Source organism: Podarcis bocagei (assembly GCF_964188305.1).
Source record: "Podarcis bocagei genome assembly, chromosome: Z".
NCBI classification, from domain to species: Eukaryota; Metazoa; Chordata; class Lepidosauria; order Squamata; family Lacertidae; genus Podarcis; species Podarcis bocagei.
The window spans coordinates 3,024,932-3,039,762 of record NC_138140.1 but is presented as its reverse complement, the minus strand read 5'-3'; the positions used below and the strand labels follow the sequence as shown (position 1 = coordinate 3,039,762).

The 14,831-nt window shown below is 47.4% G+C and overlaps 1 protein-coding gene across 1 annotated transcript in view; it reads right to left on the bottom strand.

The window, feature by feature from the left end:
* Window positions 1-11,030, bottom strand: part of ENTPD2 (ectonucleoside triphosphate diphosphohydrolase 2) — a 45,104-nt gene extending 34,074 nt beyond the window's left edge. The window contains exon 1 of the mRNA XM_081179783.1: window positions 10,798-11,030. Coding sequence (XP_081035909.1) covers window positions 10,798-10,920 — 123 coding nt within the window. The 5' untranslated portion in view covers window positions 10,921-11,030. The remainder of the gene's footprint in view (window positions 1-10,797) is intronic.
* Between the last annotated feature and the right edge of the window lie 3,801 nt (window positions 11,031-14,831).

The following is a 14,831-nucleotide window of genomic DNA, read 5'->3' as shown; positions in this document are numbered from 1 at the left end:
CAATAATGGAATACTGATTGGTATAGTTTTTGTAAAATATAGCCAAACCTCTTCCTCAAATTTTGAAAAGATGTCTATCTATATTGTGCCAAAAAAGGAGCCCTATTTTGATACTACACTATACAGGGTGGGGTAATCCCCACCCCATATAATCAATCACAAGATGTGGAACATGCACACCATTTGACTGGCAATGCCCATCAGTGGGGGGGTGGGGGTGGGCTCCCTCAAATATTTTAAGGGGGGAGCGAAGACCCCTTAGCCCCTAGGAATTTGCACCTATGTCGTGGTGCAACCAGAACTCTGAGCAGAAAACATTATCTGAAGCTCTGAGAAAGGAAATAGCCACAGAGGCAGAGGGGGGGGGGGGGAGAAAGAAAGAAAGAGAGAGAGAGAGAGAGAGAGAGAGAGAGAGAGAGAGAGAGAGAGAGAGAGAAACACCAGTGAGAGAGAATGAATTCAAGAGATCCTCCTTAAAACAGCCCCTGCTGCATTGCAAAAAGCCCAAGTCAAGCCCAATAGTCTCTTGGAGAAGTCCTGGCACTCAATCTGCCGGACAGAGAAGAATTATTCTAAGCGCACAGGGGCTCATTCTGGCAGCAGCTGAATGACCTTTGCAAAGAACATCTCTGGGATTTCCAGAAAGAAGAACAACAAGAAGAATTGACTGCAGCTTCTCTGTGTCCTGATTTGAAATAAAGAAGGGCAAGACCTGGAGTCTCTTGCAAGCCCTCCAAGATGCTGCTTGACTCTTACAGCTCGTAGATCATAAACTGTAGATTTGGAAGGGACTGCAAGGGTCATCTACTCCAGTCCCCTGCAATGCAGAAATATGCTGAGACTTGTTGCAAGGCAGCGTCTAGAGGGCCACATTTATTCCTCGGAACCCGGGAGCATAAACATGAAATCGATATTACTATTTCATTTGTGTGTCTCACTTTACGCTTGTGTACAGTGAATTGCACCTGCTGTTTTACCACCCACATAGTCAGTTTGGAGAAGTCCTATCAGAGCTCTTCTCACACTCTTTTTATTTTAAACAATTTAGTAGCACTAGGAAACTTGGCTGCCTCACTGCTCATCCCTACATATACAGGTAGATAGTTTGTGAACAAGTTAAAAAGCAGAGGTCACAACACCAATCCTTTGGGGGTCTCCATTTCCTACATCTCTTTATTTAGAGAATTGTCCATCTATTCCCACTCTTCGCTTCCTGATTTCCCTGTTTCTTAATAGGCTCCTGGTTCACAAAAAAGACCCCACCTTTCATTCCGTGACAGCTAAGCTTACTCAGGAGTCCTGGGTGAGGTGCTTAGATTTTCAAAAATCTTTTGACAAAGTACACCATTTCAGCTGGGCCACCTCTGTGTGCCTGTAGATTCTCTCAGAGAACTCTAAAAGATTAATGAGACATGGCTTGCCTTTGCAGAAGCCATGCTATTTCTGCTTTCCACTTTTGAAGTCAAATATGAATGTTACTGGAAGTTGTCCGTTTACATATGTGAAGTTATGGCTCTGTGATCACTCTTGCTAATCGGTCCAGCAACAGTTAACATATTGCACCAAGCCCTGGGGACCACTTAAGGCTCAGTCTAGGGTCACCCCCCACTCTCTGCTTCGCTCTATGGCCAACTGTTCTGGGGTGTAGTCATTTAACTGCCTTATACCATCAGACCACTGGATGCATCTTGCTCAGTATCACTACACTGACTGCCAGCAGCTCTACAGCGTTTCACACAGGGTTTCACCCTACCTGGAGATGTCATTAGGGGAATCTGAGACCTTCTGAAGGCAAAGCAGGTGCCCTAGTACTGCGCTACAGCCCTTCCCTGACCCAGCTCTTCCTTGTATTCCTAAGATATCATGTCAGTTTGTGACAGCACATTTTGTCACTTCCCAAAGCTCTACCCGCCAATGCTTCCAAGTGAGAGAGATTGAGAAACAGGGCTTCAGGATTGCTCAGAGGCTGCAGATGAAGTCACACTTTGGCAAAGTTACAGGAGAGTCAGGGAGAGTTCCAGCTGGAAAGTAGGAACGAAAGCAGGGAAAGAGCACAGCATTTATATAACTCCTGAGTGACTTGAATGCTAATCTGGAGGAAGGAAGAAGAAATGCCAGAGGAGGCGTCATCAAACTTGAAGGAAGAAACGAGCAGAAGGGAATGGGAGGAGATCAGTCCTGGGAGGTCACAGAACAAGGTTCCAAATCATTCTGTGATGGCCTGGGATTCCGAGTCTGAGAGTGAACCGGAGGAATCCCAGCCGGCACAGGAGTCCCCGCCTCCAGGGCCGGCTGAACTGGGGCAAGGCCTAGATGCTGAGGAGCCTGTACCTGTGCCAGATCCTCAGGGGCAGGCACCAGGTGAAACCATTCTGGCCCCAGAGGTGCTGGAGGACTCAGTGGCTACAGGTGAGCCTCCCCCGGGGCCCAGTAACCCTTCGGCCTCTCCTGAACTGCAGAGGCTTAGGGCAGAGAGGCGAAGGGAACTGGTCTCTCCCAGGAGGAGTGCTCGCCTTAAGGCCAGGAGAGGCGGGGCTTCTGGGGGCCGGGACCGCCCCCGGCCTTAGAAGAAGATAAAGGCCAGGCAGCCCGGTCCCAGGTTGCGGGAGCAACGTCGTTGTGGAGTACCTGCTTTACCCAGACCTAGATCTGCACTCCCGGTGTGCCTGTTCCTCGCCCGGCTTCCTGCTCCTGACTCTCCGGTGTTCCTGTTCCTCGCCCGCTGCTGACCCACCAGTGTTCCTGTTACCCGCCTGGCTTCCTGCTGCTGCCCTACCAGCGTTCCTGCTTCCCCGCCCGGCTCCCTATTTCGGACCTCGCGCCTCATCTAGTGATCGTCTACCCTGCTAGTGACTCTGGACTGAACTTCGGCTACGGTATTAGTACCTCCCCCCCCCCCCCCCGGGACCAGCACACATTCCTTCAACTGATAGATTCAGGCTATGAGAGTCAAGGTTTAGGTAGCCAAAATAACATCACCCTCCCCCCCCACAAGAAGGAGGTCAAGAGGCTTGGGGCTGCCCCAAAGTTTGGAGAAGTACAAAAATACCCAGTAAAAAAACAACCCAGTGCAGTCGGAGTGGTGGAAAGAGAAAACCCTAAAAACTGCTGAATAAAGACCGAGCGTGGTCAGTAGTCAAAGGATTCTGACTGACAGAGTGGGGATGGAGAACAGTGGCATGGCTGACTGGAATGGCTCAGACCCTGATCAAGTAGCACACCATACGGCAACCCGTGGCCCTCCAGATGTTTATAAAAATATTTACATATGATGTTTCTTAAAATCATATGTAATTGTAGAGTTGGAAGGGAACCCAAGGGTCATCTAGTCCAGCCCCCTGCAATGCAGGAATCTCAGCTCAAGCATCCATGGCAGATGGCCAGCCAACCTCTGCTTCAAAACCTCCAAGGAAGGAGAGTCCACCACCTCCCAAGGGAGACCATTCCACTGTTGAACAGCTCTTACCCTTCGTCGTTTCTTCCTAAATATATCAGAGCCGTTTACAACAATTTTGCGTAAAGGCATACAATAAAAACCATATCAAAAGGTTAAAATCAGAAATCAGCTAACTATTGTGGAAATAGGTATTCCAAGCCTGAAGGAATAGAAATTTTCAGCGGACATTTAAAAGTTGAAATGGAAGGAATTTGCTGGTTCTCTGGTGGTAGAGTGTTCCACAGGACTGGCTCAGTTTCCTGATGCTTTCATGTGAACTTCACCAACTCGGAGAATGACCAGCAGTGCTGCTGCAGATGATCTCAGTGACTGAGATGAGATACAAATATTCAGGTGGTGCCTTAAGTACCCTGGAGCAAAGCTATTCAAGGCTCTGTAAACAGTACCTAAAACCTTGTTGGACTCCAACTCCCATCAGCCCTAGCCAGTGTGGCCAATGATCAGGCATGATGGGAGTTGGAGTCTGGTAATATCTGGAGCAGCCTTTCTCAACCTGTGGGTGTAGATGTTGCTGAACTACAACTCCCATCACCCCTAGCTAGCAAGGCCAGAGCTCAGGGATGATGGGAGTTGTAGTCCAACAACATCTGGGGACCCACAGGTCGAGAACTGCTGAGAGGTAACCATGCTGAAAGAGAATGCATTAGGGGGTCATGGGTATTACAAACCACTCATCCTTTACTGTGGATTTAGACTCTGCAAACGACTTGGAAGTGTCTCTAGCAAATGCAGTCCACGAATTAGCCCCCAGGCTTTCCTGATCTCCCCTCCAGCAAAGTCAAGGTGCCAAAAGGCTTCTGTGCATGCAGGGCTGGTTTTTGGATGCAGGCCTCAGCAAAATTGTGCAAGATTGTTCCCAGGCTTCTTAAAAGACTCTCTCCTGCCCTGGCAAAGCAGCACTCTCAGACTTGGCTGTGGTGCCAAGGGATTTAAAGAGATTTACATACCAAGCATGGAAGGCAGGATGCCCATGCGGAGACCGTGCCTCTCCTCTCCTCCCCCTGCCCCCCCCCACCAGGAGACTCTCCAAATGCAATGCTCCCACAGCAACCCAGCTCATGCATGTAACCAAAAGCAGAAACTCCCCTGAACAATCTCTATATTATTTCACTTTTCTCAAACAGCTTTCCAGTGACTGTGTAACACAGGTCAGTGTGACTCTTCCCATGGTGCAGATTAAAGGGGATGATGAGCAAGAATGCTGGAAGCAAGATATGAACCCACAATTCTCCCTCTCTGTCCTTCATCCCCCTTCAGTGGATCCACAGATCCCATGTTCACAGGTGGGAAATCTTGACTACCTTTAAATAGAAATAATAAAAGAGTGAGCCTATGTCGTGGCAGTGCCTCCAGAAATCAGCAGGAGATGTCAGCCTGCCAGGCAGGAAGTGGGTAAACCACAAACAGAGCGGGAAGCAATGATCTCACTTAGCCAGCGCTGTAGGTCCCAAAAGGGGCAAGCAGGGGGTGGCAGTTGATGGTGATCTACTGTTTGTCTGCCCTATCTGTTATAGAGGTAGACTGCCCCTGCATGTGGAAGTTCTATTTACCTTTCAACCCTCTGCGGCTCCGTGGAATCCATTTTGCATTGGCCTCAACATAGCAGTGGGTGGGGAACAGCGAAGCTGCAATCCAGCAACATCTGGAAGGTTACATCTGGAAGGTCCGCTTCATTTTACAGGGTCCCTTCCAACTCTACAATACTTTGATTCTATGGAAGAAAGGTTGGCTAATAAATGCAAAGATCCATAGAATCTTTCTTCCGTAGAATCATAAAACTGTAGAGGGTCATTTAGACCAATTCCCTGCAAGGTAGGGATCTCAACACAGTTTCCCATCCAGTTTGAAACCATATTGGACGCTGCTATCATAGAAGCCAAGGTGGACATGGCTTCAGGTGGTCACCCACCCAGTCCAAGACCAGACCTAGATCCCATCAGCACCAGCTAATGTGGCCAATGATCAGGAACACTGGGAGCTCCAGCCCAGCAACATCATCTAACCATCTCTCTCTCTCTCTACATCGAAAGCCACCTAAATGGCCTCCATCATGATGGAGGGCAGCAAGATAAACAAAAGGAAATGCTAGCAGACCTGCTTACATTTATGCATGTCTGGTACGTGCCCTACAAGGAAGATACAGTATGAGATTTCCATGGTGCAAAAATGTGGTCAAAGAAGAAAACGACGACTACAAGGAAGTCTCTTTCGCAATCTCTCCACACAGCCTCGCTCCATTTGCAAACTGCACCAGCAAGTATATATATTCTTAATGTTTAACCTGACCTTGCCTAAATGTGCCACTTCATTTCCTAAGCTCACATTGCCATTTCACAATAGATCCTCGTTGCCAAATAGCTGGGATACCTTTCTCTCTTGCCTCCTTTCCTCCGGGGAGGGCATAAGGCGCAGTGCCCCAAACAATTTAAACAATAACCAGGAGGGTAGGCGGAGAACTCCTACACTGCCCTGTGTTTATTTATGGCAGGAATGCACGTGGAGGCATGTTTGGCAACAGTTTCCACAGTGTGGATGACACAAGAGGGCTTCCCCGCTCTAACCTCACCTCATCTTCCCTGACAGCAGATATTGCATCTGCCCTGCTGATGGGAACACAGATAGGCCCTAAACGTAACTGGAAATTTGTGATCATATGGAAGGCATCTTGCCTGTCTGGCACGGTGCTCAGCACCCAAAAAAGGGCCAACCCAGATGCCTAGATGGAAAAGGTTTCAAGGAAGAGGTTCCCAAGGAGCAAGACCAACTCTGTGAGGAAAGATTAATGCAATCTTGTAGTATTTATAGTATTGAAATGCTACTGTTGTTGCTTATGTTGTTATATTTGCTATTGTGTTGTTGTTGTTGATAGATATGAAAGGAGCAAGCAGAACCTTGATGAGTATACAGTGGTACCTCGGGTTACATACGCTTCAGGTTACAGACTTTGCTAACCCAGAAATAGTACTTCGGGTTAAGAACTTTGCTTCAGAATAAGAACAGAAATCGTGCTCCGGCGGCGCAGCAGCAGCGGGAGGCCCCATTAGCTAAAGTGGTGCTTCAGGTTAAGAACAGTTTCAGGTTAAGTACGGACCTCCAGAATGAATTAAGTTCTTAACCCGAGGTACCACTGTATACTGGTTAAGAACTTAATTCGTTCTGGAGGTCCGTTCCTAACCTGAGGTACCACTTTAGCTAATGGGGCCTCCTGCTGCTGCCGCCGCGCCGCCTCATCCTGAGGTAAAGTTCTTAACCCGAGGTACTATTTCTGGGTTAGTGGAGTCTGTAACTTGAAGCGTCTGTAACCTGAGGTACCACTGTATTGTGAAAAGAGAGGGGTGGAGCTATGGATGAGGGGCTAAGCTCATGGATCTAGTACAACCCTCACCCCTTTAATCTCCTCATACAACAACCCTGAGAGGAAGCCATCTAGCCTCTGCTTTAAAACCTCCAGTGAGGAGAAACCACATTCTCTTCCACTGCCTACCACTTTGTTCAAAGCCCTTTTTCTTGCAATGTGCACCCACTAATCTGGGTTCTTATCCTCTGGAACAAGAGACAAGAGAGAACAGCGTTCCAAATATTTGAAGATGGTTCCTATTGCCTTTTTTTAAAAAAAAAAGAAAGAAAATCAGGCATCTCTCCAAAGCAGAAACTACAAGCTGCCCAAGAAGATACCTCACACGAATCCAATAAACCACCGTAAAAAGGGAGGCACGGAAACTGGGAATATTTCCAGCAAACAGATTGCTTGTTCTAAGCATCAGGCACTGCCTTGTATCAGGTTAGACCTTTTGTCCACCCAGCCTCCTCCGACTGTCAGCAGCTTCCCAAGGTGGTCTTAGGCCTTAGACCTGGGCTCTTGGGCATGCCAGGCAGATGTTCTATGCCAGCAAAGTCCTTGCCCTCCCTGATCTAAACAGATGACCCTTGCATTCTTAAACTGTTTTGGAGCGCTTGAGCTGTCTGATTGCCTTTCTCTCCAGGGAGGTAGAAAGGAAGAAAGATTGTGACCGTTACTCCATGCCAGTATTGGGAGGGGGTTGGTTTCTGAGGTGGGAGGGTCAGGTGCAAACCCTGGCCCACAGAAAGATCTTGAAAGAGCTGCTGCGTGATAAACTGGGATTTTTCCATCACAGGGCGAAGCTGCCCACTAGGCCAGGTGTGAGGAACGCCTGAGGCCATTCAGATGTTGCTGGACTGCAACTCCCATCATCCCTGACCATTGGCAGTTCTGGCTGATGGGAACTGGAGGCCAACAGTACTGGGCTCCCCCAAAACAGGACATTAAATTTTCCTAGCAGGCTTTGCGACTAAATGAGTTGACCTGTGTCTCCCTCGCCAGGTGCCAAAGGCCCTGAAGGCCTTGCAGGGATAGCAAGAAAGTGCATTGTCACCCAGACCATTAATATATCTTAGCAGATTCCCCCCCCCCTCCTTCAAATTGTTGATAATTGGTTTCAAAAGGGGTGGGTGGACAAGGGCAGGGGGTCCTTAGGTCCACCCAGCAATCCCTTTTTGTATCCCTTCCACTGTTTCTTAAAAGAACACTCACTCTGAAGTTGTTCTTGTTAATATCTCAGCTTGTTAATATTAACCAGGAGATGTGAGGATGGGTAATATCCAATGCTAGATTAATGGGCACATTCAGTGGCACTTTGCTGGAGACAATGTGTGGCCTTTTACTTCATTTTAACCCCTTCTGCTTTGAAAAAGTGTGGTGTGCAGTCTGAAAGATTTGTACCATGTTTTATTTTTTTGTTATCGGTGCTGAAAAATAAGGTACCAATTCAGAGTTCCTGTCACTGAAGATGATTCGCTCCCTGGACGTACCCCAGTTTTAGCACCCAGGAAAGCCATCCATGACCCTCGCCTCCCCCACATACATAACACAAACTATTTAATTAATACAACAGAGAGATTATAGGCATTCAATCCTGTACTCAAATTATTCTGTCACATTCAGAAATATTAGCCTCTGATTTTAGATGGTTGCAGGTTGGGTGTGGTTATTCAACAACAACAACTTTTATTGGTCAGCCAAATACAGGTTATAGCCAAAAAGCTGAAAATGAAGAAAATGAAACATGTAAGCAAACAATCTCAAAACATTTTTTCCTCCCCCCATTTTATTATATTTATTGATACTTGGCCAAAGATATACAAAAGTTCATACCCAGTACAGAATATATTTTTATAATACACTGAAATAAATGTTTAATCTAAAAAGGAATAAAGGCAGAAAGAAGAAGAAAAAAGGGAAATAAGTGAAAGAAGAAAGGGAGAAAGTGAAAAAGGAAAGAAATACTCTATGAAAAAGACTCCCAGTTCTCTGTTCTGCAGGCAAATATAGTTTTTACTCATTAATTTCCAACCACTCTATCTTTATAAACCATTTTTTAAATCTTCAAATCCAGATATTACAAGCATTTTATTTCATACCAAAAGTCCATAAGAAGTTTCCAGTCCTGAATAAATGCCAATAAATATTTTTCTCTAATTAAACACATTAACTTTGTCATCTCAGCTAAGTACAAAATCTCAGAAGCATATTAAAACACAGATGATTTTAAAAAAGTAATAAGCAGAGCATGAGTAAGTAGGGTGGCACTTTGGATATGCTCAGAGCTACTGTTACATTTTTAGCCACCACTTCTCAGCTAAGCTGGCTGGCCGCCCAGAAAAATTGCCTGTCACTTGACTGTTAAAACAACAACCAAATCTCAAAACAGCTTACAAAAAATACAATATTATAAAATCATCAATAAGAAAAACTAACAGCAGCAGTTTAAAACTTTCAGAAAGCCAGAAAGCAGAGAGACCAACAATAGGTGGCGCCAGAGCCAAGAACAGACAGGGCCTTAAAGGACCATATTTCGTTGCGCTCCGTGAAGAGAGATTGGATTCAGCCCCTGGGGCTCAGCCCTGGGTTCCAAAGAAACTCCTAAAAATTGCTACCATTGAATTACAGTGCAAAGACTTGTTCACCAGAAAGCTAAACTTTAAACTGCCCTGGAAGAACATGCCCTTCCTCCACCACCCGGTCAAGAACAAAATCAATGACAATTTTCGGGAGTGGGGATGAACTTCCAATTACACCAGGCAGGTGTTAAGTCAGGGATCCCCTCTCCCTAGCGACCCATTTCCCTCCTCAACCCCATTAACCCTGCCCGCCTCCAATCAAAACACCTGGAAAACGCATCTAAATCGGCAAACCCTTAAACGCCGCGACAATAGAACGCAAAGCAAGGAGACGTCGCCACGCCTATGAAGGACCAACGCTTTTAACACTCGAGGCGCGTGTTTTTAGGACCCAACATATTTTTATGGTTGCAAGTTACTTTAGGAGTTTAAGTTGTTTTAAGTATTGGTTTTAATGCTGTGACCCGCCAACCTTAGCATGAGGGGTTGGCTAATTAATAAACAGCAATACAGTAAGGATAACAGAAAATTTGAGCGGTGTCCCGAATGACTCTCAACACGCGCGCGCGCACCCCCCCCCAAACGAAAAACAAACTGGAAATACTTTTTCACAACTTTTGAACAGAAAGATGAAGAGGTTCGTATGGAAACTGTGTAATACACTGAGCTCTCTCCCAACTTTGCATCCTGGATGGGGCCCTTTTATTTCATCTTCTGAACTCTTCAATTGGATAAAACATTTAAGTCGGTTTGCTTTCAGCTCAAGAGTTCGGACTTATTAAATGGGTTCGGAAACTCGAGGCGGGGAGAAGCGCTGCCACCACCCGCAGAAAAGTGGAAGTTAGAAACAACATCCCATCCCATCTCCCTGTTTGAGGAACTGGTCCTCTGACACTGACTGGCAGAAGCCCCGTGTGACTCCCGTTGGAAACGCCAAGGACCGGACGAGGAACTTCCTGCGCGCAAAGCGAGCGCTCTGAGGCTGACCTACAGCCCTTCCCCTACTAAAATAAGGCTCCGGTCCCCATTGTTCTGAATGAAGAGCTGGATCAGAATGGAACTCTAGGAAGCCGCCTTATACTGGGTTAAGGCCACTGGTCCGCCGCGCTTAGCGCTGCCAGTGCCAGCTCTGGCTGGCGGAAGCTCTCCAAGTTCTTAGACGAGGGAGGCTGCCAGCTCTGTTGGGAGATGCCAATAACTGCGCCTGCGACCTGCCGCGCATAAGGCAGATGCTCTGCTGCAGAACGCTGCCCCTAGCCCGCTCAGTTTGCAAAGCTGAGTGCCTCTGCACATGCTCTTTTTCCTGGAGGAGACAGAGCTGTGCCCCGATTCAGGTATCTTCCCACCACCTCCACGCCAGCTGCAGCGGAGGCTACGCCGGGCGTCTGGATTATGCCGGGCGCTGCACGCGCGCTACCTACCTTGAAAGCGGGAGGCTCCCGCAAGTCCTTGGTTGGCAGGCAGAGGAGCAGGAGGCCCGCCAACGCCGCCAAGCCCAGACCGCCTAGAACCACCGCCACCTTCTTGGTCCCGCCGCTGCCCATCTCGCGGCTTTGGCAAACCGAAAACCGGAGCTGCAAACCGAAAACCGGAGCTGATGCGCCTCGCCTGTTCTCCGCCGCTGCTCCGAAGCTCAGCTCCTCCTCCTTCCTGACCGGGCGGCTTAAGAGGCTGGCGCAGCCAAAGAAGGAAGGCGGGGCGGGACCTGACTGGGCAGGTAGGGAAGAGTCTCCTCCTCCTCCTCCTCCTCCTCCTCCTGGCAAAGCTGCCAAGTCAGCTTGGACCGCGCTTCCTGGGAAGTATCAGCGCCCCACGCGTGGGGATGGCAGGTCGGTGGAACCTCTCTGTGCAGGCGCAGGCTACCGCCGATTTATGTGCTAATGTGTCTGTTTCATAAAACTTGTACACCGTTTGACTGTTAAAACAGCAGCAACAGCACACAAACATCGAAGCAACTTACAAAAAAGATAAATCAACAATAAGGAAAAACTAACAGCCGCACTTTAAAACTTTCAGAAAGTTACATTTTCTAAAACATTCTGCTAAAAGCATTCTTGTTTAAACAAGGCTGCCCAGATGTTTTAATCTGTTTTAGACTATTGTTTATTGTTTTAAACAAGTATGTTTTTAGCAGGTGCCACAAAGAGTAAGGTGAAAGCACCATCAACAGGCAGGGAGTTCCAAAGTGTACAGGTGCTGCCACACTAAAAGACTGAGCACTTACAGTACGGAATGGGTACAGCAGGTATAACAGTGCTCACTCTGGCAATCAAAGCAGTCAAGTGGGCATATATGGGGTAAAGAAATCCGATAGATTCCATTCATTTCCATCCTACCCTTTCTTCAAGGAGCTGAGGGTGGCACGCAATGGTTAGGATTGGTGGAGATTGTCTTCTTCTTCTTCTTCAGCGATCCCTCGTAGCCAAGTAAGATTGTCTTCCATGAACACGGTCATAATGGTGAGTCCATAAGTGACTGTGGAGGCCAATTCTGGATCCACACCTCCTTCCACAGTGGGGACATAGGTTTCCAAGTGGGAGCTGATCACGGTGAGAGTCTGCCAAACATACCTTCCTCTTAGCGTGGCTTGGGAAACCCATCCAGATAGGCGGGGTATAATCATCATCATCATCATCATCATCATCATCATCATCATCATCTTGTTTCTTCCTTTTGTCCTGAGTTTGTGCTTCTTCAAAGTGCAATACACATTGGTAAAGGATATTCCCCAACTGGAGTGCTCGCAGGACAGTGTTTCCCAATTTCCCATGCTTATACAGACATACCTCGAGTTACAGACGCTTCAGGTTGCGTTTTTTCGGGTTACGGACGCGCCGAAACCTGGAAGTACCGGAACAGGTGACTTCTAGGTTTTGGTGGTTGCACATTTACAGAAGCACTAAATCGTGCTTTGCAGAAGCACTGAATCACAACCCATGCGTGGGCACACACGGCACTGCCTGGATGCGAACATTCCTCCCGCATGGATCACGTTTGCAACCTGTGTCCACTCTATTGCATTTTTTAAAGATTTGCCTTGAGAGCGTCTTTAAACCTCTTTCGTTGTCCACCTGCTTTTCGCTTTCCATTTTTAAGTTGGGAATAGAGTAGTTGCTTTGGAAGATGATAATCGGGCATCTGAACAACATGACCAGTCCAACAAAGTTGATGGAGGTTGTACGTATTCCTAGGTTAGAGCGTCAGCCTAGGAAGAAGGAGTGGGATCCAAGTTCAAATCCAAGGCCATCTCGGAAGTTCTCTGGGTGCTGTTGTGCCCACTGCTGTCTTTCAGCCTAACCTACCTCACAGGGCTGTTGTGAGGAAGTGAAGGGCTGCCTAGCCCTCCTGGGAGGGAAGATAAAAAGGTAAAGGGACCCCTCACCATTAGGTCCAGTCATGGCCGATTCTGGGGTTGCGGCGCTCATCTCGCTTTAGTGGCTGAGGGAGCCAGTCTACAGCTTCCAGGTCATGTGGCCAGCATGACTAAGCCGCTTCTGGCGAACCAGAGCAGCGCACGGAAACGCCATTTACCTTCCCACTGGAGTGGTACCTATTTATCTACTTGCACTTTGACATGCTTTCGATCTGCTAGGTTGGCAGGAGCAAGGACCGAGCAACGGGAGCTCACCCCGTCGCGGGGATTCGAACCGCCGACCTTCTGATCGGCAATACCTAGGCTGTGTGGTTTAACCCACAGCACCACCCTGGGAGGGAAAGTGGGCTATAAATGTCATAAAATTGGCTTTCATGGATGAGCCTCTTTGTGGGCTCCCCCTGCCCCAACAGAGGCATCTGAAACACCACTGTGGGAATCTCAGGTGCCAAGATACTCTTTATTTGTTATGTACTTTTTAGGAAAGATGCCCATCAGCTGTCTCAAGATCCCAAGGTAGTAGGATACATGTGCAAAAAATACTAAGTCCCATAAAAATGTGACCATTTATTTGTTCTGAAGATGTCTAAACTGTGTAGTCATCCAAAGCATGAATTTCAGGACAGGGTATATAAAGATTAAGTATTAGCACAATTTTAAAAAACACACCAATATACTATACACCAGAACAGTTGTTCTCAAACTTTTTACCTGGGCCACACTTTCAGAATAAAAGTTTGCTCACACCACACCAATAGATAGATAGTAAAATATTTTCTTGGATAACAAAGGCACATACAGCGTCTCTGCTTTCAATTCATAGAGTCCTTCCTAGCTTTTGGGAGTCCAGCAAAAACTGGAGGACCGCAGGGGCTTGCCATCCGTGCTCTAACCATTCCACCACACTCCTCTGATGGTATTCCCACAGCCTTTTATGGGGCTGGTGTTGCTAAGCAGTAGAGAGTCAGTGTGGCATAGTGGTTAGAGTATTGGACTAGAACCTAAGAGAGAGCAGCGTTCAAATCCTCACGCAGCATGAGGCTTACAGTGTGTTATCTTGGTAGCCTGCCACTGCCTCTGTCAGCCTAACCCACCTCAAAGGGTTGTCCTGCGGGTTAGATGAGTCAATTGGAAAGTGTATTCCCAAGTCAAGACACCACCACTTTGGGGGTGGGCAATGCTCCTCCCCTGCAGATGAAACTCAGAGAGGACCAGATGGATCTCCTGGTCAGTGGCGTAGCGTGGGTTGTCAGCACCCGGGGCAAGGCAAGTAATTTGCGCCCCCTAACCCGTGGATTTGCGCCCCCTAACCCTAACCCCCAGATGTTGCGCCCGGTGTGGCCGGCCCCCCCTGCACCCCCCACGCTACGCCACTGCTCCTGGTCCATCTAAACAAGCACTCCATACCCAGACACAGTCTGCCTCCAGCTGCCTACAAGATGCTGGGGCAAACAGGGAGGACTACGCCCTCCATGGCCTGCTTGTGGGCCACCCAGAGGCAGCCCTTTGGGTGACCAAGTTTTATTTACTCATCCAGCCATTCCTATTCTACTTAATTTTAATTCAAGTGAATGGCACTTAAATGCAGGACATGAACTGTATGTATAATGTCTGAGTACTCAATGCACCTTATGTGTGTCAGCTCAGGGGAAGAACAGCCTCAAAATTCAAGGCAAGCATCGTTATATCTGAAACCTGCAGGGATAGGGTGGTATACAAATATCATCATCATAGTCATCTCCATATCACAGATGAAGGATGGTGAGGTTGAGAAGCAGTGGTGTACAGGAGGCCAGCTTGCAATAATAATAATAATAATAATATGAGTTTGACCAAACTGCAGGAGGCAGTGGAAGACCTGGCGTGCTCTGGTCCATGGGGTCACGAAGAGTCGGACACGACTAAACAACTAAACAACTAAACAACTAATAATAATAATAATAATAATAATAATAATAATAATAATAATAAATTTTATTTCTATCCCGCCCTCCCCAGCCAAAGCTGGGCTCAGAGCGACTAACAACAGTAAAAATAGCAGTTTACATAAAATCACATTCAATTAATTGAAATACATTCTAA